The 27,652-nt window shown below is 45.0% G+C and overlaps 2 protein-coding genes across 3 annotated transcripts in view; one reads left to right on the plus strand and one right to left on the minus strand.

Annotated features, from left to right (window-relative positions):
* The window catches only part of LOC118587883 (fas apoptotic inhibitory molecule 1), a 29,290-nt gene extending 24,815 nt beyond the window's left edge, over positions 1-4,475 (plus strand). For both annotated transcript variants that reach the window (XM_036194030.1, XM_036194031.1), the window contains 2 exons: positions 1,616-1,665; positions 4,016-4,475. In XM_036194030.1, the coding sequence (XP_036049923.1) occupies positions 1,616-1,665; positions 4,016-4,165 (200 nt within the window). In that variant the 3' untranslated portion in view covers positions 4,166-4,475. The remainder of the gene's footprint in view (positions 1-1,615; positions 1,666-4,015) is intronic.
* A 1,333-nt stretch (positions 4,476-5,808) lies between these two features.
* The window catches only part of LOC118587642 (coxsackievirus and adenovirus receptor-like), a 51,172-nt gene continuing 29,328 nt past the window's right edge, over positions 5,809-27,652 (minus strand). Inside the window, exons 3-8 of the mRNA XM_036193645.1 lie at positions 23,868-24,072; positions 21,292-21,461; positions 19,761-19,965; positions 14,747-14,916; positions 11,923-12,127; positions 5,809-5,846 (exon numbers count right to left, since the gene is read on the minus strand). Of these exons, the coding sequence (XP_036049538.1) occupies positions 5,809-5,846; positions 11,923-12,127; positions 14,747-14,916; positions 19,761-19,965; positions 21,292-21,461; positions 23,868-24,072 (993 nt within the window). The remainder of the gene's footprint in view (positions 5,847-11,922; positions 12,128-14,746; positions 14,917-19,760; positions 19,966-21,291; positions 21,462-23,867; positions 24,073-27,652) is intronic.

Raw genomic sequence — 27,652 nt, forward strand, 5'->3', positions numbered from 1 at the left:
AACAAAATAATTTCATGGTTAGGGGTCACCACAACATGAGGAACAATGCTAAAGGATCAGAGCATTAGGAAGGTTAGGAACCACTGGGTTAGAGAGTCAGTGTATTTGACTATGTGGGCCATTGTTTTTGTTCTGACTGTTGAAATGGCCTCAAAATGCAGTGTTTGCTCCTTGTTGTATATGTCCATGGTCTTTCAGATGTTTTTCTATTTTCCTTTTATGGTTTCTGGATTAGCTATGTTCCTCATGGCAAACCCTTCTAGATAATTTAGATAATCTTAATATGTATGCATGTTCAATAAATAGGCTAATGGCCAGCTCTCACTACAAGTCGTAGATCTTAGCACTGGGTGTTCATCCACATATTGTGATCAACTGGGTTTCCCTGCCTCTGACTATGTATGACATTCAGACTGCCTTTGGGGTGAGCCCTGCCCCTATCCTGAGGCCACCACTGCCTTCCCCTTGCCACATTTAGCCTACCTTAAAGGCTTCCTGTAGTTTAAATGAAGTGTCCACCTGGCTCAGGAATTAGGGAGAAGAGAATCCCCTTGGGCTTGTGCCCCTACAGTAGCTAGCCTGCCAGAATTACACCCTTGTCTGGGTCCTCAGACATGATCCATGGACAGACTTGTCCTTGGATCCTAGAGCCCATGCAGGTCACAAACACAGGCACGTTCTCTACCTGGTCATCTGACTCCTTGGTGATGATAGTCTTCTTCCAGCCAACTATTAGGACACTAATGTTGATAGGAAGTATTGGGCACTCCCACCTGGCAGTGAATTATGGTAGCAAACTGCTAGGTGAGGTTGCTGCAGCAGCATTGTGCCCTGTCCTCCATACTGTAGAGACCACATGCTGCTGCAGTAGTATTGTGCCCTGTCCTCCATACTGTAGAGACCACATGTTTGATCTGTTTTTCCTTATAATCTAGTAGTTTTTTTTTTCCCCAAAGTAAAGCCACCATAAAATAGATTATTGTTCTGTCCAGGAAGAAACTAAAAACTAAGTTCCTACTGTCTGCCTTCTACAAACCCCAAGGCATGTGTTCTTTATGCCATCATCCACTTAGCTCTGTCAGCATAGCAGGCAGAAGTCACCTAGTCACTGATGTAAATCACATTTCTGATGTTGGTTTAAGTTTATTAAGCTGGTTTCCTATGACTAAGGTCCTCCTTGTTCCTTCGTGTGTAATCTCCTTTACCAAGATTGTCCTTCAGCATTTGCTTTGTTTAACAAGATTTTTATCACATTCTGATGGGAGTATGCTTTCTCTTAAAAGATTCAAAGCTAGGCATGGTGGAACACACCTTTAACCCTAGCACTCTGTGAGTTCGAGACAAGCCTGGTCTTTCAAGCAAGTTTCAGGACAGACAGAGCTACACAGAGAAACATTCTCTCTCTCAAAAAAACAAAAACAAACAAACAAACAAAAAAGATTAAAAAAAAAAAACTAGTTTTATCTGTGAACAAAGTTTCTTCAAATTTTGAGTTTCAAAGTACTAAGCTTTAGAATGTTGAGTGCAGTTTAGAAATATAGTGTCTCCAACTTTCTAAGAGAGGTTAACCTTAACTATGGGATTATAACTTTTGAAATGTCTGTTGTTCTTACAGAAAAAGATACTATGGATGTGTGGTGCAATGGTCAAAAACTGGAGACAGCAGTAAGTTGTTGCCATTTGTTTATTTCTAGTGTGTGTGAGTGACAGTTCCTCATTCTAGAGCCGGGTGTGAGTGTGGGGAGGATGGGAGCTGTCGAGACAGCTCTGGTCAGTTAAACTGCCAGGCATGCATAAGGATCTGAGTTAGGACACACACACACACACACACACACACACACACACACACACACTCACACACACTCACACACACTCACACACAACTGGAGAAATGGCTCAGTGGTTAAGAGCACTTGTTGCTCTTGCAGAGGACCTGGGTTCAATTCCCGGCACTTACATGGTAGCTCACAAACATCCATATCTCCAGTTTCAGGAGATCCACTGCCCTCTTCTGACCTCCATTGGCACCAGGCACACATCTGATGCACAGACATACATGCAGGTAAAACGTGCAGACACATACAATTTAAAAATATATACAAGTAAAATTCATTTTGGTTTTTTGAGACAAGGTTTCTCTGTGTTGCCCAGGCTATCCTGGAACTCACTTTTATAGACCAGACTGGCCTCAAACTCAGAATTCTGCCTGCCTCTGCCTCCTAAGTGTTGGAATCAAAGGTGTGTGCCACCGCACCCTGCTTCTCAAAAAAAAAAAAAAAAAAAAAATTTTTTTAATGAAAATGAATTTTAATAAACCAAGTCTAGGGTTGCAGCTCAGTAGTAGGTCACTCATGTGGCTAGCCCGTGTGAGGCCTTAGAGTTCATCCTTAGCACTGTAAAAACTGACAATAAGGTAGGTTTCTAGAAATCATTAATGTATGTCATTCGTACAGAACAATGGTTTTCAGTATAAGTGCATGTGAGTTTAAATAGGCTAAAATCAATGTTCGTCTGTGATGTGCTTGTTCCTAGTCACTGGCAGGAAGCCAGTGTGAAGACAGCCCTCTGTAACCGCATTGCCTGCTTGTAGCTACGGCGGCAGAGCTGTCCAGGCGGCTTCCCTATCAGCCTGCCCTGGTCTCTGCACATGCACAGATGCCCTGCTCCTGTGCAGCACATGTTTTCACCCCAGGATCATCACGTCAGTGTGTGAAATTGCTAAGAAGTAACTCAGAGAGACAGTGATAGCAACCTTTGCCCTCAAAGCTTCTTCCAAGGCTCCAAACAAAGTGCTCCAGGTCATTCCATACACAGGAATGGGGTACTCCAGGTCATTCCGTACACAGGAATGGGTTGGCTGACCGTACACAGCCTCTAAAGCCCACCTGCTGGAGGTGCTCAGAGCTCAGAAAGCTCTTCCTCGGATGCTCCTGTGCTTACTGTTGCTTAGAGAGTGTGGACTCCAGGCTCACTCACTCTCAACCTCTGTGATGCTCAGACATGTTCTGCTGTAAGGACCCGTTGCTAAGCAGGGCCTCCAGCACTGAGTTTCAGTTCCAGCCCATGCCGACAGGGTTTAAGTCTACTTGTGAAAGCTTCTGGCACACTTCATTTCTGTCCTCTGAACTCCTGCCTTTTCACTCTAGAGTAACACCATGCAGTAGAAATATATATGAACCATAAGTGTGAGACTTGTGGGTAACGTCACCTTTTCCAGTAGCAACATGAAAAGAAAATGTAAGGTGGGTTCATTTCAATGTTTAACTTAAATCACTATATCAGAAATGTCATAAAGATGTGCGTGGTGGCACATGCCTTTAATCCAAATCCCAGCACTCAAGAGATGCAGAGACAGGTAACTCTCTGTGAGTTCTAGGACAGCCTGATATACATAGTGAGTTTCAGAGAGCCAGGGCTACGTAGAGAGACCCTATCTCAAAAAAAAAAAAAAAAAAAAAAAAAAGTCACTAGTTTTTTGCATTGTTTCATGTTAGGTCTTCCTGTAGTTAACATTGAACCCTGCATATCATTCAGACTAGTCAAGTCTGTGGGGCTCAGTGGTCAGTGTTACCTGGTTATCTTACACCAGGAGGAAGTTGGGTTTCTGGTGGGAACCCTTCTGTCTTACTGGATAGGCCTTCAGCAAATTATTAAGTATGTTGCTCTTCAGTTTCTGTATCTATAAAATGAGAATAGTAACAATACTTCTGGCAGCTATTGTAAAGACAGTGAAATGATGCCCATAAGCTGGGATAGCATTAGTAACTGAGAAATGTTTATTGACATGCTCACCATTTTTAGTTTTGTAAACATTGTCTACACTGTGGACACAGAACCTTCTTCTGAAAGTTAAGATCACTCGGGATTTTGGAAATTACAGCAAATCACAGGGCTGTGTGCATAATTGGGCTCTTATTCAAAGAGCTTGACATTAAGACCAGTATGTTTTAGATGATGTTAGTGCTACAACAAAGAGATTTCTGGAACATTGATGCGTTCTCCCTTGCTGTCCTAGGGTGAGTTTGTAGATGATGGGACTGAAACACACTTCAGTGTTGGGAGCCATGACTGTTACATAAAAGCTGTCAGCAGCGGGAAGAGGAGAGAAGGGATCATCCATACACTCATTGTGGATAACAGGGAGATCCCAGAGATCCCTCAGTGACTGCTTGTTAATGAGTTCTGAGCTGAAGAGGAGACATCAGGACTTGCTAATGGCTGTGGTAATTAAATGTGTTCTCTTTGTACATACTGGTAGATTTAGTCTGCAATGTTTTTATTTTATCTTTTGTTACTTGAAACTGTAATATTCCAGTGGGCAAGAAAAATGTGGAATCATAAAAATTTATTTTTTAACTAATGTGTTTCTAATTCAAATGGAAAATAAAATATGGACCAAAACCACTAACCTCTCACCACAGTAACCTTGACTATAGGAAACACTGTAAAATAAACTGGTGCTGCTGGCTGTGTCACCATGGGTCTGTTTTCACATGTCTTTCACATGCAAGGTAGTTCGGCCTGTATTTGAAGCAATTGGTTCATTATGATGCAGTTTGTGTAACCAGAGAAAACAAGAAGCCTTTTCTGTCGAAAACATGAAAAAAAAAGCCAATAATATCATATAAGAACTTAATTTAGGTGCTAGAGAGATGGTTTAGCAGTTAGGAGTGCATGCTGCTGCTCTTCCAGAGGATCTGGGTTCAATTCCCAGTACCCACATGACTGCTCACTTCTTTCTGTAATTCTAGTCCCGGGTGATCTGACACTCTGCTGTGGTCTCCATGGATATCAGTCATGCGTCTGGTGCACACATACACATTCAGACAAAACACTTATACACATAAAGTAAAAATAGGGCTGGAGAGATGGCTCAGAGGTTAAGAGCACCGACTGCTCTTCCAGAGGTCCTGAGTTCAATTCCCAGCAACCACTTGGTGGCTCACAACCATCTGTAATGAGATCTGGTGCCCTCTTCTGGCCTGCAGGCATACATGCTGTATACATAATAAATAAATCTTAAAAATAAATAAATAAATAAAAACAAAGTAAAAATAAATCACTTAAAAATGAAAAGATTTCCATCTATATGGGTATGGTGGGTTATGTCTTTACTTCCAGTACTTGGGAGGCAGAGGCAGGCAGACTTGAGTTCAGTCCCAAAGACCAGATAGCAAAAGGGAAAACTGAATCCTAAAATGGCCCTCAGGTGTGTGCATGTGCACCCAAATCTACATATACAAAATAATTTATAAAAAATTTTAATTTAAAATGTGGGTTTCTGAAGAGGTGGTTTTATTTTCATTCGTGTGTGGGAAATAAGAAAAAGAGATGATCTCATTTACATGGACTGTATCCCTCAGAGGAGAGCACTGCTCCTGTGCACAAAGGTACCTCTCTGGGTGGACATGCTCAGTACTGCTCTCCCATGGTTTGCCTTCCTGCTTTTCTCTAAAGTTTCATGGCAGGCACCTACTTCCCAAATATGGAAGTCAGAAGACAACCTCAGGTGTGGTCCTCACTTTCCACCTGGTTTGAGACAAGGCCTCTTGTTTGACGTGCATGGTAGGCTGGCTGGGCTGTGAGCTTCCATGGGTTCTCGATCCCACTACTCATGCTCTGGTAAGGGAGCTGTGTGGATTCTGGGGCCTGAAGCCCAAGTCCACAGGCTTGTCACCCACTGAGCCATCTCCCCTGCTGTCTCTTACTTTGGTGGGAAAGAATAAATATTTTATGTTTTTAGAAACCAATCTGACAGTCAATTTGTAATTATTTTGGTTGTCTCATATGCCCAGACTGGCCTTAAACTCAGTTGAGAGTGACTTTGATCATCTTGCCTCCATCTCCTAAGCACAAGGGTAACAGGTGTGATCACTATGCCAGCTTACATGAAGAGTTCTATAAGATTCAGAGGCAGGAAAAAAATACCCCTGATATATCTGTAGCCTTAGAAGTCCACATAATGCCTGAATTAGGAGGGAATTAATAACCGGAAGTGGTAAAAATGGAACCTCAAGGCTGATGGTAATTTTCTTATCTTTGTCTGAATGCTGGTTACAAAGACTATTTATGAAAACTAATATACCTGTGTGCCATTTACTTTTCTGTAACATATACTCTGCATAAATCTGAAAATAATAATTTTATAATTGGGTTTAGGGATGTAGCTTAGTGATAGAGTGCTTGTCTAGCATGAGTGAGGCTCTGTGTTCAATCCCAGTACTGGCCCCATGTGCACAGACACACACAAATGATTTTAATGTATACTCAGTGCATTCTTAAAAAGCATCTCTCTTCTCTTGGCAGTCTGTCACTTAAGAATAAAACCATGAGTGATGGCTTGGTGGTTAAGACCGCACTGTGAATCCATTAACAGAGCTAACCAATCCTGGACTGAAATTGTGACCCAAAACAAATCTCTTTGCCTTTTAACTTGTTCCTCTCAGGCATTTTGTCATAGTGACAGGATTGGTTACAGAGGGAGGAAGTAAAACAGATCCAAGTCTGAGATGGTAGAACAATCCTAAAATGGAGGAGGCAAGCAAGAAGGTGTAAATCAGGAAGCTGATGGTCTCATGTCACTGCTGAGCATTGGGAAGCTTGAGAACTGATGTGCATGGCTGCAGCTTTCTTTTAGGTTTGACATCATCATTACCACCTTGAAGCAGATTGTTTATGAAGGACCTTGATTCTTGGCTGTCATGGTGCCAAAATAAACAACTATAGCCGGTAGCTAGGTGTATGGTAATACAGTGGGCCTTATTGCTGCTTCCTCTCGGAGGAGGGGGAAGAGTCACAAAACCCTCCCATGAGATTCCAATCAGCACTCCCTCTGTTTCAATATGAGAGGCAACACGGACTGGGCGGGGCTGGCCAGCGGTCCAGCTGCCTGGGAATCACCCATGCTCCTGTGAGAAACAGGAAGCCCAGTTGTTTGCCAAGCTAGACTTGATAGAATCTTCCTTTGGTGTCTGTATTTCCATCCTATGTGGATGTGTAGATGTTTATTTTACAAAACACAAGACACCAGTGGATCTGGCAACCCCATGGATGATGGTGAGGGAATGAATGAGAACAGTCTCAATGAAATACCGTCATACTAATGTGAGTGAGGAACTGGTGGGGCATGAGTAAAGTCACAAACAGCAACAGTGACCATTTGAAGGCACCAGAAAAGCTATATAGGGGTCCACTTGCAAACCAAGGTGTTGGAGTCGGGGAGGTTGGAGAGGTAGACCAAGCATTTGGAAACCTAGGAGGATGGACTCCATTTGCATTCCATTTGGACATAAACACTGAGGGGCACCAAGACGGAACTCTAAGCACCATTCAGCTGGCCTGTAACCTGACAAGTTAGGTAAGAGCAAACCAACACGTGCCCACTCAACAAGGGTGGAACAGATGTCCATATCAAGAAACACAACCCCAAATCAAAACTCCATATACAGGTCGTATCACAAAATGCAAACAACATGAATAACCAGATAAGACATCTCCAAAAATGCATATTCTCATAGTTAAATTTTTTGGGAAAGGCAGCTTAATGACATACAAAAAAAAAATGATTTCAAAATAGCTTTTATAAATACATTGAAGAAATTTAAAAAAGGATATCATGAAGGAATACTGAAAATAGTTGAATGAAATAAAGGACACAATTCAACATATGAAAATTGAAGTAAATAAAGAGAATTTCTGAAGAAAAGTCAAAATGAAACTCAAAATTAAAAATTCAGTAAATCGCTGGGTGGAGGTGGAGGTGGTGGTGGTGGTGGTGGTGGTGGTGGTGGTGGTGGTGGTGGTGGTGGAGGTGGTGGTGATGGTGGTGGTGGTGGTGGAGGTGGTGGTGGAGGTGGTGATGATGGTGGTGGTGGTGGTGGTGGTGGTGGTGGTGGTGGTGGAGGTGGTGGTGGTGGTGGTGGTGGTGGTGGTGGTGGTGGTGGTGGTGGAGGTGGAGGTGGAGGTGGTGGTGGTGGTGGTGGTGGTGGTGGTGGTGGTGGTGGTGGTGGAGGTGGTGGTGGAGGTGGTGGTGGTGGTGGTGGTGGAGGTGGTGGTGGTGGTGGTGGTGGTGGTGGTGGTGGTGGTGGTGGTGGTGGAGGTGGTGGTGCACGCCCTTAAGCCCAGTACAGGCAGAGCCAGGCGGATCTCTGAGTTCAAGGCCAGCCTGGTCTACAGAGTGAGATCCGGACAGGCACCAAAACTACACAGAGAAACCCTGTTGAAAAAAATTTTTTTCAGTAAATCAAATGGTGTAAGTGGGAGAGAGTATCAAGGCTTAAAGACAAGGTAGAGATATTGGATAACCAGGTCAAAGAATATGTTAAATCTAAAAAAATAAAACCAAACCCATGAACAGAATATGGAGGAACTCTGGGACACTGTAAGATGGCAAAACCTAGAATCATAGACAGAGAAGAAGAAACCCAAGTCAAAGGCACAAAAATATCTTCAACCAGATCAGAAGGAACCCCCAATATCCGGAAAGGAAATGGCTGTCAGGGTTCGAGAGGCATGCACACAACACCAATGAGACATGGCCGGGTAATAACCACTGAGCGCACGGGACAAACAAATGATATTGAAAGCCTCAAGAGCGAAACAAGTTACCTTTGGAAGGAAGCTGTGAGAATAACAACTGACTTTTCAGTGAAGATGTTTAAAGCCAGAAGGGCTTGGACTGATTATATGAGATTTCTGAATGACCACAGATGCCAGCCCAGACTACTGGACCCAGCAAAACTATCAATTGTAATATAAGGAGGAATAAAAATCTGAGAAAATCAGATTAAAGGAATGCATGACCACTAAGGCATATCTGAAGAGGATGCCGGGATACATGCAAACGGAACTAAGAAAACAGAGTTGGCCCTGGAGTCTGCAGCAGGAGCCTTGTGGTCCCTGATTTTAGATGTTATGTCTCTACAACTGAGAAGAAATTCCTGTAGCTTGAGCCACTGAGCTGTTAGTAATTCGTTATGGCAGCTGTAGGGAAACAGTTGTTTATCCTAAGTGAATGACAGCAAGATCTGACTCATTATTAACTGTGTGTGTGTGTGTGTGTGTGTGTGTGTGTGTGTGTGTGTGTGTGGTGTTTGCGCATGCACACGCACGTGCCCAAGTGTGCATGTGTGTTTGCGTGCATTTGCACATGTGGACAGGCCCCCTTGGAGGCCAGAAAACGACACTGAACACTCTGGAGCTAGCTCTACAGTCAGTTGCGGGGGCTATGAACTGAACCCCAGCCTTGTGAAAGACCAGCCAATCTGAACTCCAGGTTCAGTTGAGAGACCCCAACTGAATAAGTGGAGAGTGATTGAAGAAGGCACCCAACCTCAACTTTGGGCACACATATATGCACCACACGCAACACACATGCATACTCCAATAAAGCAAAATATACACATTAGTGTGAAACCTTCAGCACCCTGGGGAAGGTGTTTCCGATGCTGAATTACAGGAGCCCAACACTGGAGAGCCACTGCGCTAAAAACGTACAGAACAGGAGAGTGAGCAACTGTTGGAGCTTGCTTTGGCTCTGCAGTCCCCCCACCGCCAGAGAGCATGGAAGTGGAGTTGAAGTAATACCATTTGAAGGACTTAGATTCCATCTCCAAAACTCAAGATTCAAATCATGTTGGTTTTTATCAACTGATATCCAGAAAAATTACATCTCTACCACCAAGATATTTGTCCTGGGTTCTTTAACCCTAGAATAGAGGAGCGAATGGAAGAGAGAAAACGGCAACAAATGATGAGACTCTAGTTTATTCTCACAAAGGATTCTTCTGAGGTTGAAGGAGGACAGGAGCACAAGGCTCATTTCACCGAAGAGTCACGGGATCAGATAATTGGCAAAACTTAATTAACAGTCCAGTTGATGTGATCTCTGGGGCAGATGATTAGCCTGAAAAGAAAGACATTTGCTTAGGAAAAGCAGCTGTGCAGGATAGGTATAATCTACACATGCTAATAAAAATTAGAAATATTTTTAAAATCTCAAGATCTCAAACCATCCACAGATACAAATATGTAATCTCAAGACTTGGGAGGCGTGGCAGAAAGAACCCAAGTTCAAGGTCAGCCAGGGGACCCTAAAAAAAAAAAAAAAACCAATAGTACAGTTAAAAGTATATGCTATCCTTGGAACTTGAGAGACGCTCAGCGGTTAAGAGCTTTTGTTGTCCCAGAGATGACCCTTGTTTGAGTCCTAGGACCCATACGGTGGCTCATAACCATAACTCTAGTTGTGGGGGATCGGACACCCTCTTCTGACCTCTGAGGGCACTAGTCATGTCTGTGGTGCAGACATACACACATACATGAGGGAGAATACACAAAACTAGTAAATCTTGACATACTATAAAGAATATAGGCTGTCCTTGTTAGAACACACAAACAGGACAGTGGATAAAACACTTGTTGATTAGCAGAGTACCCTGAGTTTGATCCCCAGGACAAACATGGTGGAAAGAGAAACCAATTCCTGTAAGTTGTCTTATGACCTCAGGCATGTGTCATGGTACATGAACATACACACACACACACACACACACGCACGCACACACATGCACACGCACACACACAAATAAATGTGATAAAAATATATACACGAAGTAGTAACCGATAGAGAAATTCAATTAAGTGTACCGAAGAATGCCAAGAAGTATTTGGAGCAGTGAGATCGTGACCGAGAACTACAGTCCCTCAGGCCAGGTCACTTATTTCACACTGTAGGACTCATTTTTAACTGGCAGCAGTCAGGCCAGAGTGCCTGTGACCAGGGAGTGTGCTCAATGCTGCTGCCAATAGGAGACGAGGTCTGACGCTGCCTGTGGATGTGCTCTGTGTACCTTCTCTTTCCTAGTCTCTGTGCTGATATTCCTGCTCTGAAAGACAGCAGTGTTCAGAAGACTGACTCCCACATGTGACCCTTCTTCACCACTATCCTTGATGAGCCTATAAAACAGAAGGATCAAGGTATAGTCGGAGTGGGTGTAGACTGTTTACTTCTCAGGTTGTACCAGACAATCAGAAATTCTTACAAAACATGTCCACAAGAACCTTCTAAAACATGAGACCTTAGGTTGCCATCAGGGAGCAACCTATCACAACCTAACAGGGAGCTGCCATCACAGAGCACTAGACACCATCAACCTGTGTAAAGCCTGCTACAATAAGGCACTCAAGTGTACTGCGAACTATCACCTTTCCAATGTCTGACCTCGAGGGGATGGAGATTGGGCACGTTACCACACGATCCACAGAAAGAAAGGAAACTTGGTAGCCTGGCAACCACAAGGAATCCCCACTTGTGCTCATGACCATCAGTGAGAGAACTTCACCATGTCCCAGCCTGTCTCATTTTAAGGGTGAAAACAGTGAGACCAGGGATGTGACATCCCTGCCTGATGTGGACTGCCTTCTCCAGTCCATCAGTTTTCTCCTCAAAGCACATAGAGTAGACTGAGGCCCGAGGAAATGCAGACACTGACTGAATTCTCAGGGCAAACTGAGAAGACTAGGTCCATGACAAGAGCACCAAAGACAACAGTGCAGCTCTCCTGAGTCCAGGCTCGGGGGCCTTTCTCACACAATTAAACTTCGCTTATTTTGAAAATCATAAGGAATTTTACAAAGAAGCTAGTTGTTCTTATTTTTCTTATCTAAAACCACACGAGCTTTATGTTTTAAGCTATGAGAGAACAATAGAATTACTTCAAAAGTTTACTTTTAGTTCTAGAGCTAGGGCTGTGGTTCAGTAGTAGAGCTATTTCCAGGCAAGCAAGGCCCAGGCTTCACTTCTCCAATATCAAAAATGAATAAATACAATTATTACTGTAAAAGGTCAGTGTGTTTCACATAAATGCTTGATTTTAGTTCTGGTTAGTAAGCCATTGCTCTCTACCAACAACAGTAACTTACCAACAACTATCAGCTGAATGGTCCTCTTGACAGTACCATGGCCATGGAACACTCCACACTGATAGGTGCCAGTGTCAGAGAGCTGAACATTGGTTATATTTATAGATGCGTCACCAGACCTGATATCATTACTTGTAAATTTCACACGTCCTTTCATATCTTGATAGAAGTCATCGTAAATTTTGTCTGCTAAATTTACGATAAACTAAAAGAAAACCAAAACAGAAGAAAAACAAACATGGGCTGAGGAAATGACTCGGGTTAGAATCACGTAGTTCTTGGCCTCCACAAGCACTAGGCATGCACATGGTGCAGAGATGAACATATAGGCCAAAGGCTCACATAAAAATAAAACTAAAAACATCTTTTGTTAAAGCTGTGCATATACCATGTTATCACAGAGTTTTAAAAAAGAAACAGGAAGGAGAGAAAGGGAAGAAGAGAGAACGTAAAGAGAGCTTGGTGGAGAGACAGCTCAGTAAGTAGATAGATTGATGGACAAGAACCTGAGTAAGGACCCTACTGCCCGTGTAAGAGCCAGACATGATTTCACAGTTCTGTAAGCCTACCACTAGAGTCAGGGTTGGGGGCCAACCCTAGGCCCTTGTTGGCCAGTCAGTCTAGCCGTTGGTGAGCTCCAGTTTCACTGAGAGGCCATATCTCAAACTCAAACTTGATGGAGAGAGATAGCAGATTACACCTGACCTCAGCCTCTGGCTTCCACATGTGTGTCCACACATATACAGATATATCTGCACACACATGCACTATGTTATATACACAGAAAGGAGAGGGAGAGGAAGGAAGGAAGGAAGGAAGGAAGGAAGGAAGGAAGGAAGGAAGGAAGGAAGGGGGAGGGAGGGAGGGAAGGAGGGAGGGAGGAAGGAGAAGAAAAGAAAGACAGGAACACAATATAAGGAAACCTACAATACTTAAAAACACAGAATGATGAAGAAGAAATGGGCTGGTGTGGCCTGGGGTATAGCCCCACAACCTTATTTTTTATTACTATTTTAAGCCTTGTTTTTTATTGTTTTAAATTATATTTAGGTTGAGCCAGGTATGGTGGCACTCACCTATAATCCCAGTGTGTACCAGGCTTTTTCTTTGGGGCCACCAACCAGCTTCCAAATCATGATACAGAGACTTATTATTAGTTTTGAATGCTTGGCCTAGCTTAGGCTTGTTTCTGTAGCTTTTTAAAACTTAAATTAACCTTTTTTTAAATCTACCTTCTACCTTGGAGCTTTTTAACCTTTCTTCCTTCTGTATATCTTACTTTCACAGCTTCTCTGGCTGGCATCTGCCTGGCTTCTTGCCCCAGGCATGTCCCTCATTCTCTCCTCCTTCTTCTCTCTTCTTCCCCCTCTCCTTCCTAGCCTAGATTTCTCCTCCTATTTATTCCCTCTCCTGCCAGCCCTGCCTATCCTTTCTCCTGTCTAGCTATTGGCTGTTCAGCTCTTTATTAGACCAATCAGGTGCCTTAGGCAGGCAAAGTGAAACAGATGCATAATTAAACACACATCCTTACATTATTAAACAAATGCAGTATAAACAAAAGTAACACACATTTACACAGTTAAAGTAATATTCTGCAGCATAAACAAACGTAACACATCTTTGCCTAGTTAAAATAGTATTCTACAACACCAGCACTCAGAGGCCAGTAGAGAGTGCTGGGTCACTTGGAACTGAAGTAACAGTTGTGAACTGCCATGTTGTGCTGTGGATATCGCTGTGTGTAAATAAAGTTCTGATTGGCCAGTGGCCAGGCAGGAAATATAGGCAGGACAAGAGAGAAGAGAATTCTGGGAAGTAGAAGGTTGGAGAGAGACACCGCCAGCTGCCACCATGAAAAGCAACATGTAAAGACACTGGTAAGCCACAAGCCATGTGGCAAAGTATAGACTAACAGAAATGGGTTAATTTAAGACAGAAAAAGTAGATAACAAGAAGCCTACCACGGCCATACAGTTTCTAAACAATGTAAGTTTCTGTGTGCTTTCTTGGTTGGGTCTGAGCAACTGTGGGACTGGCGGGTAAGAGAGATTTGTCCTAACTGGGCCAGGCAGGAAAACTCTAACTACAATGTTGATGCTGGGAACTGAAACCAGGTCCTCTAGAGGAGCAGCCAGTGCTCTTAAGTGCTGAGCCAAATCTTTGGGTTCCATATTTCCACTATAAAAGAAAACTCCAGAGTCCAATGTGATTAAATAACATGAACATGATTAAGTAACCCAGCCAGTACTAGAGAAGGGTTTGGTGACACTGGCCAGGACCACATACTTCTTCATTCCTGTATGCTCTTGTGTATGAACTGCTCCGGAGCATGTAGGAAAAGAATCAAGTCAAAATAAGAACAGGCCACCCTTTGTCCCTCAAGAAGGCTATCATAATTTGCCTGTGAAATGTAACAAAAAAAGACAAATTGCTTTTTGTCTTAACGCAATTTGGAAGCCAGGCATGATGGGACATACCTGTAGTTCCAGTAACTATGGAGGCTGAAGCTTGATCATGATAAAAATAAAGGACATAGAACCTGACTTCAGACAAGAGTCTAGTGACTGGTACACACACACCCTTGCTGCCCAGACCACTCAGCACACCCCTCTTGTCCCTTGCCTGCTGTCACAGATGTTCAAGTCCACATTTTCAGAACTTCTACAACATCCTCTGGTCCCTGATGCATTCAAGGAATCTGATGACACCTTCCTCTTCTGAAATCCAAGACTTTCTTCCCAGGTTCATAAGTCTAGGCAGTAGGGATTCTGACTGTGATACCACATCTGCCTAATGAGAGTGAGCAGGCACAGGGCACACTCACCATGCGGTTCACCACTTCATTTTCAGGTCCTGTAAGCTGCATCCAGTCAACGAATAGTGGTCCTTGGCCCTCAGGATTAGGAGTGAACATGCAGGGCAGATGGACAGTTTCCCCTTGGGCTTCCTGAATTGCCTGCTCTGAAGTAGTGATGTTCACACTTTCAGTGGAACCTAGAGAGAGAAACATGTGCATGACCCTGAGCATCTGCTGTCACTCACTGGCTGGCTCCAGGCTGAAGCCAATCAGGAGACAGCATGAGAAGTTGTGGGTGAGACCTGGATATAGAAGGATGCAGTTCCCACCCAGGGTTGCCCTTCATGAAAGTGGAACGCCTGTGAACATTACATCATTCTATATGACTCCCTCAGAGCACCACCCACTGCCCAGTGTTGTACAGACCCAAGTTTCTGCTAGCAAATGTTTGCTCTTCCCAGCAGATATAGACAAGGGAATTAGCCAGAGCTTCTGGGAGGTCAGTTTTATCTACGAATGCCAAGGCCAGATTGATTCATGCTAGTCACAGTGCCACAAGCTCCCTGGGAACTCTGTGTGCAGTGCCCACAGAGGCCAGAAAAAGACATATAATCCTTGAGACTGGAGTCACAGACAGCTGTGAACAGCCATGTGGGTGCTGGGAATCAAACTCTGGTCCTCTGGAAGAGTAACCAGTGCTCTAAACCTCTGAGCCATAGCTCTAGCCATAACACACAATTTTTTAAAAACCTTCCATTTAGACCACACTCAAGGATGATGTTGAAAATTCTTTTCTGTTTAGTTTTATTTGATGTACAATAATCTAAACACTAAATAAACAATAACTGGCACAAAGTTGGGGTGAAAATCCATAGGTAAAATGCTTGTCAGACAAGTTCATGACCTGAGTTTGATTCCAGAAAGCCACTGTGGAAGGAGAATGTCACCTCCTGAAAGTCGTCCTCTGTAATCTACCCTGTGTACCCACATAGATACACTGTTCTCTCCCTCTCTCTCTCTCTCTCTCTCTCTCTCTCTCTCTCTCTCTCTCACACACACACACACACACACACACACACACACACTATTCTATCCCCAGCATCCTAAACACTCAGCCCTGCACCACAGGAACCTCACTTGTCTTTGTGGGTGAAGGCAAAGCTCAGGGCGCACATGCAGCTCTGAGGGGTGACTGACAGGTGCAGTAACGAGTAAAGCCTTTGTACTCCATGTTCCAAAGCTCATAGAGTAGACTGAGGCCCGAGGAAATGCAGACACTGACTGAATTCTCAGGGCAAACTGAGAAGACTAGGTCCATGACAAGAGCACCAAAGACAACAGTGCAGCTCTCCTGAGTCCAGGCTCGGGGCCTTTCTCACACAACAAAATTCTTGACCATCCTGTCCGTCAGAGAAATGTGCAGAGCCTTATACCTTCCATGTGTCCCCTGGCCTCTCAGGACCTCCTATCCCAATCTTCTGTTGACCAGAGCTTACGAAAGGTGGAACTATACCCGGAAAGCAAAGAAGAAGGTAGTAGCTAGCAGTGGGGTGTGGACATTGGTCAGTGTCTGCTCACACAGACAGCAGCAGCAGTGGGGTGTGGACACTGGACAGTGTCTGCTCACATAGAGAGCAGCAGGGGGTGTAGACATTGGACAATGTCTGCTCACACAGAGAGCAGCAGTGAGTGTGGACACTGGACAGTGTCTACTCACACAGACAGCAGCAGCAGTGGGTGTGGACACTGGACAGTGTCTACTCACACAGAGAGCAGCAGCAGTGGGGTGTGGACATTGGACAGTGTCTGCTCACACAGACAGCAGCAAGGGGTGTGGACACTGGACAGTGTCTGCTCACACAGACAGCAGCAGCAGTGGGTGTGGACACTGGACAGTGTCTGCTCACACAGACAGCAGCAGTGGGTGTGGACACTGGACAGTGTCTGCTCACATAGAGAGCAGCAGTGGGGTGTGGACACTGGACAGTGTCTGCTCACACAGACAGCAGCAGTGGGTGTGGACACTGGACAGTGTCTGCTCACACAGACAGCAGCAGCAGTGGGTGTGGACACTGGACAGTGTCTGCTCACACAGACAGCAGCAGTGAGTGTGGACACTGGACAGTGTCTGCTCACACAGACAACAGCAGGGGGTGTGGACACTGGACAGTGTCTGCTCACACAGACAACAGCAGGGGGTGTGGACACTGGACAGTGTCTGCTCACAAGAGAGCAGCAGAGGGTGTAGACATTGGACAATGTCTGCTCACACAGAGAGCAGCAGTGAGTGTGGACACTGGACAGTGTCTGCTCACACAGACAGCAGCAGCAGTGGGTGTGGACACTGGACAGTGTCTGCTCACACAGACAGCAGCAGGGGGTGTAGACATTGGACAATGTCTGCTCACACAGACAGCAGCAGTGGGTGTGGACACTGGACAGTGTCTGCTCACATAGAGAGCAGCAGTGGGGTGTGGACACTGGACAGTGTCTGCTCACACAGACAGCAGCAGTGGGTGTGGACACTGGACAGTGTCTGCTCACACAGACAGCAGCAGCAGTGGGTGTGGACACTGGACAGTGTCTGCTCACACAGACAGCAGCAGTGAGTGTGGACACTGGACAGTGTCTGCTCACACAGACAACAGCAGGGGGTGTGGACACTGGACAGTGTCTGCTCACACAGACAGCAGCAGTGAGTGTGGACACTGGACAGTGTCTGCTCACACAGACAGCAGCAGCAGTGGGTGTGGACACTGGACAGTGTCTGCTCACACAGACAGCAGCAGGGGGTGTAGACATTGGACAATGTCTGCTCACACAGAGAGCAGCAGTGAGTGTGGACACTGGACAGTGTCTGCTCACACAGACAGCAGCAGCAGTGGGTGTGGACACTGGACAGTGTCTGCTCACACAGACAGCAGCGGGTGTAGACATTGGACAATGTCTGCTCACACAGAGAGCAGCAACAGCGAGTGTGGACACTGGACAGTGTCTGCTCACACAGACAGCAGCAGCAGTGGGTGTGGACACTGGACAGTGTCTGCTCACACAGACAGCAGCAACAGCGAGTGTGGACACTGGACAGTGTCTGCTCACACAGACAGCAGCAGCAGTGGGTGTGGACACTGGACAGTGTCTGCTCACACAGACAGCAGCAGGGGGTGTAGACATTGGACAATGTCTGCTCACACAGAGAGCAGCAGTGAGTGTGGACACTGGACAGTGTATGCTCACACAGACAACAGCAGGGGGTGTGGACACTGGACAGTGTCTGCTCACACAGACAGCAGCAGCAGTGGGTGTGGACACTGGACAGTGTCTGCTCACACAGACAGCAGCAGCAGTGAGTGTGGACACTGGACAGTGTCTGCTCACACAGACAGCAGCAGCAGTGAGTGTGGACACTGGACAGTGTCTGCTCACACAGACAGCAGCAGCAGTGAGTGTGGACACTGGACAGTGTATGCTCACACAGACAGCAGCAGGGGGTATGGACACTGGACAGTGTCTGCTCACACAGACAGCAGTAGCAGTGAGTGCGGACACTGGACAGTGTCTGCTCACACAGACAGCAGCAGGTCTGGAAAGAATAGAAAGAGAAACTATAGTCCTTGATACAAATTCCACAAAAGAAAATAAGGTTTCAACCCTTTTACAACTTAATCCTCTGCTGAACATACATGCTATTGTACAGTCCTATACTGAACAAGGAAAGGTGGTTTGAGAATGGGAGATAGAGGCAGGTGGAGTGCAGGTAACAAACTACTTCTGGTGCACACATTCCAATACAACATGAAAAATAAACAACATGTTCTCCCACTCCCATTTTTTTATCCCATTATAAGAACTCCAATCAGAGAAACCAGTAAGATCTTGCAGACAAAGAATCAGAGAATGATTATAACTATGTTCAAACATCTTTAAGAGGACATGCTTGCAGAAACCCTGCACCACGTCAAGCCAGCCAGAATCCCAGCAAGGACCGGGGTGGGGGACTTACAACGTGCACCTCTGAGGAGCATTGGAACTGATGTCTGCTCGGGGAGAGAGAGGCTGTTTTCCTCAGCGATGGAGGCCCTGAGAGGCTACCCATAGTCCAGTAGATGATCCACAGCCCATACACAGAAGGCTGTGATGAATGACTTGTGGTAGGGGAGGGAGGGGCAAAGAGAGGCAGAGGGAGAGAGAGACAGCAAGAAGCTGAAAAGAAAAATGAGGAGGATGGGAAGGATAGGGGAGGAATTGGAGGTACCAACTGGGCATAGATTTTCATAAAAATAGATTCTATGCATGTATGAAATTCTTAAGCACAAAAAACAACTTCACTTATATTTTAAATTGTTGATGAATTTTACAAAGTTTGTCACAGGCTGGGCATGTTGCTGTCTGCCTTTAAATCCAGCACTTGAGAGGCAGTGCAAGACTATCTGTTAGTTTGAGGCCATCATGGTCTACACAGAAAGATCCAGGCCATCCAGGAATGCATAGTGGAACCTGGTCTCAAAAGACAGAAACCAAGTGGCTGGAGCAATGGCTCAATGGTTAAGAGCACTGGCCACTCTTCTGGAGGACCCAGGTTCAATTCCCAGCACCCACATGGTGGCTCACAACTGTCTGTAACTCCAGTTGCAGGGGATCCATCACCCTCTTCTGGCTTCCAGACATACATGCAGGCAAAACACTCATATGCATGAAATAAAATGGAAAAACAAACAAACAAAACAAAGTAACAACAACAAAAAGAAGTAACTCACTTCTTTTGCAAAAGAAAAGGAAGTGTTCGCTTTGTTTCCCACAACTCGAGAACATTAGAAATACCCCCAAAGTTTAAAATTATTATTCTAGAGCAAGGGGTGTGGATCAGTGTCAAAGTCCTTCCCTAGCAAGCACGAGCCCTGGGTTTCACCCCTAACATAGCAAAAATTCAGTAAAATTATTACTGTAGAATCAAAGCTTTGTTTTATAAATCACTGTAACTGTAGCTCAGTGAGCACTCACCCTGTTTCTAGGACACCCATCGCTACCAACAGAAACTTACCAGAGACAACCAGCTGCATGTTTCTGTTGACAATACCGGGGTTTTTTTTCACTCTGCACTGATAGGTGCCAGCATCCGATAGCTGGACGTTTGTTATATTTATGGATGCGTCCCCAGACCTGATGTCATTACTGGTGAAATGTACTCGTCCTTCCAGGTCTGGATAGAAGTCATCACAAACCTTGTCTGCAGAATAGAAAATAACCTAAAAGAAAACAAGTATAAAATAACCTTAAAAAGGAGGAAAATTAAACCAACTAAACAACAACAAACGAGGCGTGTACTTGTGTGCATGTGTGTGGTTACCTGCATATGAGGCAATGAGGTTCAGAAACCACTGGGTGCCTTGCTCTAGACCCTCTCTTATTCTGCTGAGGTAGGGTCTCAAACTGAACCTCACATAGGCTAGCAGCCAGAACGGCCCAGCCATCCTCCTGCCTCTGCCCTTCACAAATTGAAGCTAATAGCCTGAATTACCACACATAACTGTTCACGTCCAGGCTAGGGATTTCCTTGCCCTCATATGTGAACTGTTACCCACCGATGCTGTCTCTCCAACCCAGTGTTGTTGACTTCTTAGATAAAATTTGTGTGACGAAGCTAATATGTGACATCAGAGATAAAACACTAAAGAATCATCGAAAAGGCACGTGTGATTCTTGGATATGGGACCTTTGGGTGTGCCTCCTCCTTGGATCTGTCTTTGACTTTCCAGTGTTCTTCATTTGGCTCTGGTCACTTGGATTAGAAAAACTACAGCAATATTTTTATAAGATTTCCATAGTTTAACGTATTTTACAGGCTTTAAAATTCTGCTTGTTTGTTGTTTTATTTGTTACAGGTCCTTACTGTGCAGCTAGGCTGACCTGGAATTTGCTATGTAGCCCAAGCTGGCCTCAAACTCAATCCTCCTGCCTCAGCCTACCCACATAGAGAAGGCTTGCAGGCAGGTGCCACCATGCTCAGCTTTTCCTCTGCTTTTCAAGAAATTAGCTGTAAGAATTAACTTGAAATGAGGAGAACAGACTGTGGTAATGTAGATGATCATCATACTGTGTACATGTCATGATCGCTCTGATGGTTGTAGCACCCCATGTAAATCTTAAAATCCTACCAGGGCCAGGTGCAATGAGGTCCACTTGTAGACCGGAAGTGAGGAGGGGCCCTGGACTGTGAGACAAGGCTGGCAACATGGTAAGCTGGAAGGATGCTAGAGTAAAAGGCAGACGACTTGATTCTCACTTCTGACAGAGTCCAGTGACCCTGGCACACACATTCCACACACACCCTTCCTGTCCAGCCAACTCAGCACACCACTCTTGTTCCTTGCCTCCTGTCACACACTTTCAGGTCCAGATACTCAGAACTTTCACAACTTCCTTTGTCCCCTGAAGCCTTCAAGAAATCTGATGGCCCCTTCCTCTTCTGAAATCTTGGTCAGTCTATCTACAGTCACAAGCCTGGGCAGTGGGCTTCCAGCCATGATACCACATCTGCCTAGTGAGAGTGAACAGAAGCAGGAAACACTCACTACATGGTCCACCACTTCGTTATTAGGTCCTGAAAGACGAAACCATTCAATGTCCAGTGGTCCTTGGTCGTTGGAGATAAAGGTGAACATGCAGGGCAGATGGACAGTTTCCCCCTGGGCTTCCTGAATTGTCTGCTCGGGAGTTGTGATGCTCACATTCCCAATGAACTCTGGAGAGAGAAACATGTGCATGGACACTGAGCATCTGCTGTCACTCACTGGCTGGCTCCAGGCAGAAGCCAATCAGGAGACAGCATGAGAAGTTGTGGGTGAGACCTGGACCTAGAAGGATGCAGTTCCCACCCAGGGTTGCCCTTCATGAAAGTGGAACACCTGTAGACATTACATCATTCTATATGACTCCCTCAGAGCACCACCCACTGCCCAGTGTTGTATAGACCCAAGCTTCTGCTAGCAAGTGTTTGCTCTTCCCAGCAGATGTAGACAAGGGAATTAGCCAGAGCTTCTGGGGTGGGGGGGGGGGGGGGGGGGGGGTGGTGGTGTCAGTTTTGTCTACAAATGGAAGGCCAGATTGATTCATGTTAGCCACAGTGTCACAGGCTTCCCAGGGACTCTGTGGGCAGGGCATATGGGTAAATTTTGATGCATTTTTTTTTGCCAAATTGTCTTTAATTCTAAATTTTTATGAAATCTGATCATTTTTCTTTGCACTTTGTTCTGGTGCCAATGGTGCTGAGGATTGAGGCCAAGGCCTATTTATATTAGGCAAGCAGTCTACAATGGGCTAGATTCTTAGCCTTGAATGGTTAGAATTATTTCTGAACAACTAATTTTGATGAGGACAATTTCTGAAGAAACACTGTCAAGTTTTATATGCAGTATTAGTCTCTTTTCTACTGTTTTGGTGAGACACCATGACCAAGGCAACTTGTAGAAGGAAATGCTTATTTGGGTTTAAAGTGCCAGAAGGATAAGAGTTCATCACCATCTCTGGGGAATGGCTGTCATGGCAACTTGCATTGGCAGCTGGCGCAGCAAGCTGAGAGCTCACATCTTGGATAGCAAGCAGGAAGCATTATGACTAATGTGGTGCTTTTGAATCCTCAAATCTGCCCTCGGTGGCATACTTCCTCCAACAAGTCCACACCTCCTACACCTACCCAAATAATGCCACCAACTTGGGCAGGGTTACAATAAGACTGTCAGCCACAGGCTAAGCCTGGCTCCCAGTTGGTGGCACTATTTTTCTTTTCTTCCTTCCTTCCTTTCTTTCTTTCTCTTTCTTTCTTTCTTTCTTTTCTTTTCTTTTTTTTTTTTTTTTTGCTAGAGCTGAGGATCGAACCCAGGGCCTTGCGCTTGCTAGGCAAGCGCTCTACCACTGAGCTAAATCCCCAAGCCCTTGAGAAGGCATTTTAAACTTTCACAATTTGTTCTAAGATTTGTATTCTGTAACACTTGCATTTAAGGCAGGCACAGTGGTTCAGGAGGTAAAGGAGCTTCCATGTAAGCCTGGCTACCTGAGCTGGAGTACCAGCCCCACACATACACACTCTCATACACTCACATACATGCACACACACACTCATACACACTCACATACATAACACACATATACACTCTCATACACTCACACACACACTCACATACATACATACACACTCTCACACACACACTCACATATATAACACACATATACACTCACATACATAACACATACTCACACACACACACTCATATACATCACACACACACACACACACACACACACACACACACACACACACACTATTCTATCCCCAGCATCCTAAACACTCAGCCCTGCACCACAGGAACCTCACTTGTCTTTGTGGGTGAAGGCAAAGCTCAGGGCGCACATGCAGCTCTGAGGGGTGACTGACAGGTGCAGTAACGAGTAAAGCCTTTGTACTCCATGTTCCAAAGCTCATAGAGTAGACTGAGGCCCGAGGAAATGCAGACAGTGACTGAATTCTCAGGGCAAACTGAGAAGACTAGGTCCATGACAAGAGCACCAAAGACAACAGTGCAGCTCTCCTGAGTCCAGGCTCGGGGCCTTTCTCACACAACTAAACTTCGATTATTTTGAAAATCATAAGGAATTTTGCAAAGAAAGTAGTCACTTCTTATCTTTCTTCACCCCTCACCCCCCCCCCCCCCACCCCCCCCCCCCCGCTTCAGTTGTTTGAGACAGGGTTTCTGTGTGTAACAGCCCTGTCTGTCCTGCAACTCACTTTGTAGATCAGGCTGGCCTTGAACTCCCTTTGTAGATCTGCCTGCCTCTGCCTCCTGAGTGCTGGGATTAAAGGCATGGCTACCACCTCCTGACTTATTTCTCTTCTGCAAAACTGTGATAGCTTCTTATTTTATGCTATGGGAGGACATTAGGGATACTTTAAAAGTTTAACATTGTTACTCTAGGCTAGGGGTGTGACTCAGTGGCAGAGCCCTTCCCTAGCAAGTATGAGGACCCATACTCCACCCTAGCATATCAAAAGTAAATAAAGACGATCATGTGTACAAGCCACGTTTGTATTACGTTAGTGCCGTGACTTTAGTTCTGTGCCTGAGAAGCCACTCTACCAACAACAGTAACTTACCAACAACTGTCAGCTGAATGGTTGTCTTGGCAACACCAGGGGCTTTTTTCACTTGGCACTGATAGGTGCCACTGTCTGAAGGCCGAACATCCCTTATTTTTATGGACGCGTCACCAGACACAACATCATTAGTTGTAAAATGGACTCGTCCTTTCAGGTCGTAGTAGAAGTCAGAATAAATTTTATCTGCAGCATACAAAATTACCTAAAATAAATCCAAAACAGAAAAGGAAAATTAGCCAACAGAAAACAAATATACTAAAACTTATTCCTTTAACACTCTATACATACCATGCTGCCATCGAATCAAAAATAGAAAGATTGGAAGGAAGGAAGGAAGGAAGGAAGGAAGGAAGGAAGGAAGGGAGGGAGGGAGGGAAGGAGGGAGGCACGGAGGGAGGGGGGGGGGAGACAGGGAGGAGAAGCGTGAGCAAGAGAGGTGGGGGTAAGCAGGGTGAGAAAACGTATGATACTCAAAGCACAAAACGACCAAGTAGAAATGCATCATCCATGCGGTCCTCCTTGTAGCCCCACACTCCCTTTTTAAGTGGAGAACCGGGGGCTCGATATGATGGTAAATAGCATAGCCTGGTAGGGCATGGCTGGTGAGGTTGGACAGGAACACATCCTTGTTGGTCCCTGTATGCACCAGTTTTTCAGCTGCCTCAGAGACTGCGGAACATCACCAAGTACAAACAGCAATGTACCACTCCTTTGCTTCAGAAGAAGGTTGACCATAATTTCCCTGTGGGATCTAATAAAAAGAAAAAGTTCTTTCTGTCTTGATACAAAATTGGAAGCCAGGAATGATGGGACACACCTGTTGTTCCAGTAACTAGGAATACTGAGTTCAAGATCATGGGTTCAAGACCAACATAACAAGCTCCAGTCCAGCCTGAACTATAGAGTGAATCATTGTCTTAATACACTAAAATTAAGAAAAAATACTGCCAGCTGGAGAGATGGCTCAGAGGTTTTCCAGAGGACCCAGGTTCAATTCCCAGCACCCACATGGTGGCTGACAACCACCTGTAACTCCAGTTCCCTTAGAATGGTGCAATAGGTGTTCATGAGGCAAAACATAGCTATAAATATTAAAAAATGAACCAATCTTAGAAAATACCGCTTAGGTGCTTACAATTTATAGATGCCAATAAGAAAAAAAATAACAAAAAAACCCTGCTTTAGACAGTTGTAAAAAGTTTGAAAACAAGCAAACAGAAAAATCAGTCTTCCCCAGAACTTCTATGTCTAAAGCAGGACCCTATTGCCAATGACTTCCAGGGTTTCTCTATTACAGGATTTAAGGGCAACAGTGGCAGGTAGATGCAGAAGGCAATGGACTCTGGGTTAAATATGAGTTGGGAAAGCATTGGAGTAACCATGTTGATAATTTCTAAAACTGGTTTAATGTATCTTCCAATTTTCACATTACCAATGAAGTCCCTCACTGTAGACACATAAGACCTGTAACAGCAGTGCCCAGCTCATAATTACCAGACGTGAACACTGCTGTACTGGGCACCTTCCAGGTAAACCTTTAACTCTGGTGATGGGCAGTGCAATCAGAGTACTTGGCATCCGGGAAGATGCTTTTCCAGGTGGGCTCTGTGGGAGCGTATTGAGGAGAGGGGCAACAATCCTTTTCTGTATCTTGTGTCCCCTAGCCTGCTGATGCTCTCCCTGGAGCACTCTTTGATATCTTCCTCCACATCTCGGAAGCTAAGCACATAAAAGCAGCAGTTAGGGGTCCACAGCTGGCGCCCCTGAGGAGCTGCTGTGTCTTTCCTGCCATTTTCTTGCCACACCCTCTTCATTCAACTCTTTGAGTATCAGCCAGTAACACTGATGATGCATGCTCATCACCTTTGTCCACCCTAGCATCTACCCACACAGCAACCACATGATGGGATGTCATGGCCCTGACAAGGGAGAACAGGGAGTAGCAGGACCTGGGCTGGAAGCTGGTACTGAGGATGCATAGAACACAGGGAAGAAGGATGGGGAGAGCAAAACAGGAGTGTGGCCCAGTGCATAGAGTGAGTTGGGTCCTCGTTCTCATGAATAGGGAGAAAGCAGGGAGTCTGGGTAGCAGAAGACATAGAAGAAGTGCATCCTGGGAGGAGAAGACAAGCCGTTCACAAGCCGGGAAATCGCCTCAATGGTTGTCATGACGACTTGAGCAAACTGAGGAAGTTGCTGAAAATAAGCAGCTGCCTGATTAACCACAAAACAGAAGAACATGATTTTCAGAGTTGAAATGCCTACTTCTCTTGAAATGCCTAGTTCTCTATGAACTGTGAGCAAAAGTAAAATCTCTTTCCCTGAAATAGTTATTAGGTCACTCAAGAGACAGCTCAGACCTTAAGAGCATTTGCTGGTCATCCAGGGAACCCAAGTTCCATTCTTAGTACCCACATTGGAGGGCTCACAACAGCTCATAACTCCAGCCCTAGGAGATCCTGACTCTTTATCTGGCCTCTATTGGACACCCCTACATGGGGCACACACACACTTGAAAATACATACCCAATATATATTACTTATTTTCAAGTGTTTCCTTTCCCTGGGCTAATAATTTATTAACATCACTTTTTGTCCTAATTACTTTATTTTTGTTTGTGTGGGGAGTGTGTGTCTGTGTGTGTGTGTGTGTGTGTGTGTGTGTGTGTGTGGTTATATCGACCTGTGGGTCTGCAGAGGCAAGTAGACAGCCATGGGTTTTCATCGCTACCATGACACACCGTATTCCCTTGAGACAAGTGTCTTAGTTATAGTTTCTACTGCTGTGATAAACATCACGATCAAAAGCAAGTTGGGAAGAAAGGGTTTATTTAGTTTGTGCTTCATCATCACTGTTCATCATCAAAGGAAGTCAGGACAGGAACTCAAACAGGGCAGGAGCTGATGCCATGGCGGGGAGCTGTTTACGGGCTTGCTCCCCGTGGCTTGCTCAGCCTTTCTTATAGAACCCAGAACCACCGGCTAGGGATGGTACCATCCACAATGAACTGGGCCCTCTCCCATCAATCACTAGTTAGAAAATGCCCTACAGGCTTGCCCACAGCCTGATCTTCTGGAGACACTTTCTTAATTGGGATTCCCTCCTCTCCAATGAACAACTCTAGTTGTATCAAGTTGACATAAAACTAGCCAACACAGCAAGATCTTCATTGAAGCAGGTGATGTAGAAACCAGCCGCCTCCACAATCCTCTCATCTCTCCTCGCTGTCCCAGTGCCCCTGTTACAGGCATACATTTCTACGCAGAGCTTTCTACAGGAGTGCAAGGGATTGGAGTTCCAGTTTGCACAGGAAGCTCTCTTATCCACTGAATAATCCAACATGGCTTAGTTTTTTAAGTAAATGTGTCAGATGAAGCTAATATAAAGCATTCTAAATAAAATAAAATACTAAGCCATTCAAAAGACAAGTGTGAGCCAGTACTTGGACATGGATAGGTGCATCATCAGGTGTGCCTCCTTGGAGTGATCTTTGACTTCCCAATGTTCTTCATTTGGCTCCAATCACTTGGATTAGAAAAACTTCCACCGAGATATTTTTCATGATTTCTATAGTTTAACACCGATATTTTAGAGACGTTACATTTTTGCTTGTTCTCTGTTTGCTTACTTGCTAAGGGGTTTTGCTGTGCAGCTCAGGCTGGCCTGGAATTTGCTATGTAGCCCAAGCTGGCCTCAAACTCAATCCTCCTGCCTCAGCCTACCCACATAGAGAAGGCTTGCAGGCAGGTGCCACCATGTTCAGCTTTTCCTCTGCTTTTCA

Source organism: Onychomys torridus, chromosome 7, assembly GCF_903995425.1.
Source record: "Onychomys torridus chromosome 7, mOncTor1.1, whole genome shotgun sequence".
Classification (NCBI taxonomy): Eukaryota; Metazoa; Chordata; class Mammalia; order Rodentia; family Cricetidae; genus Onychomys; species Onychomys torridus.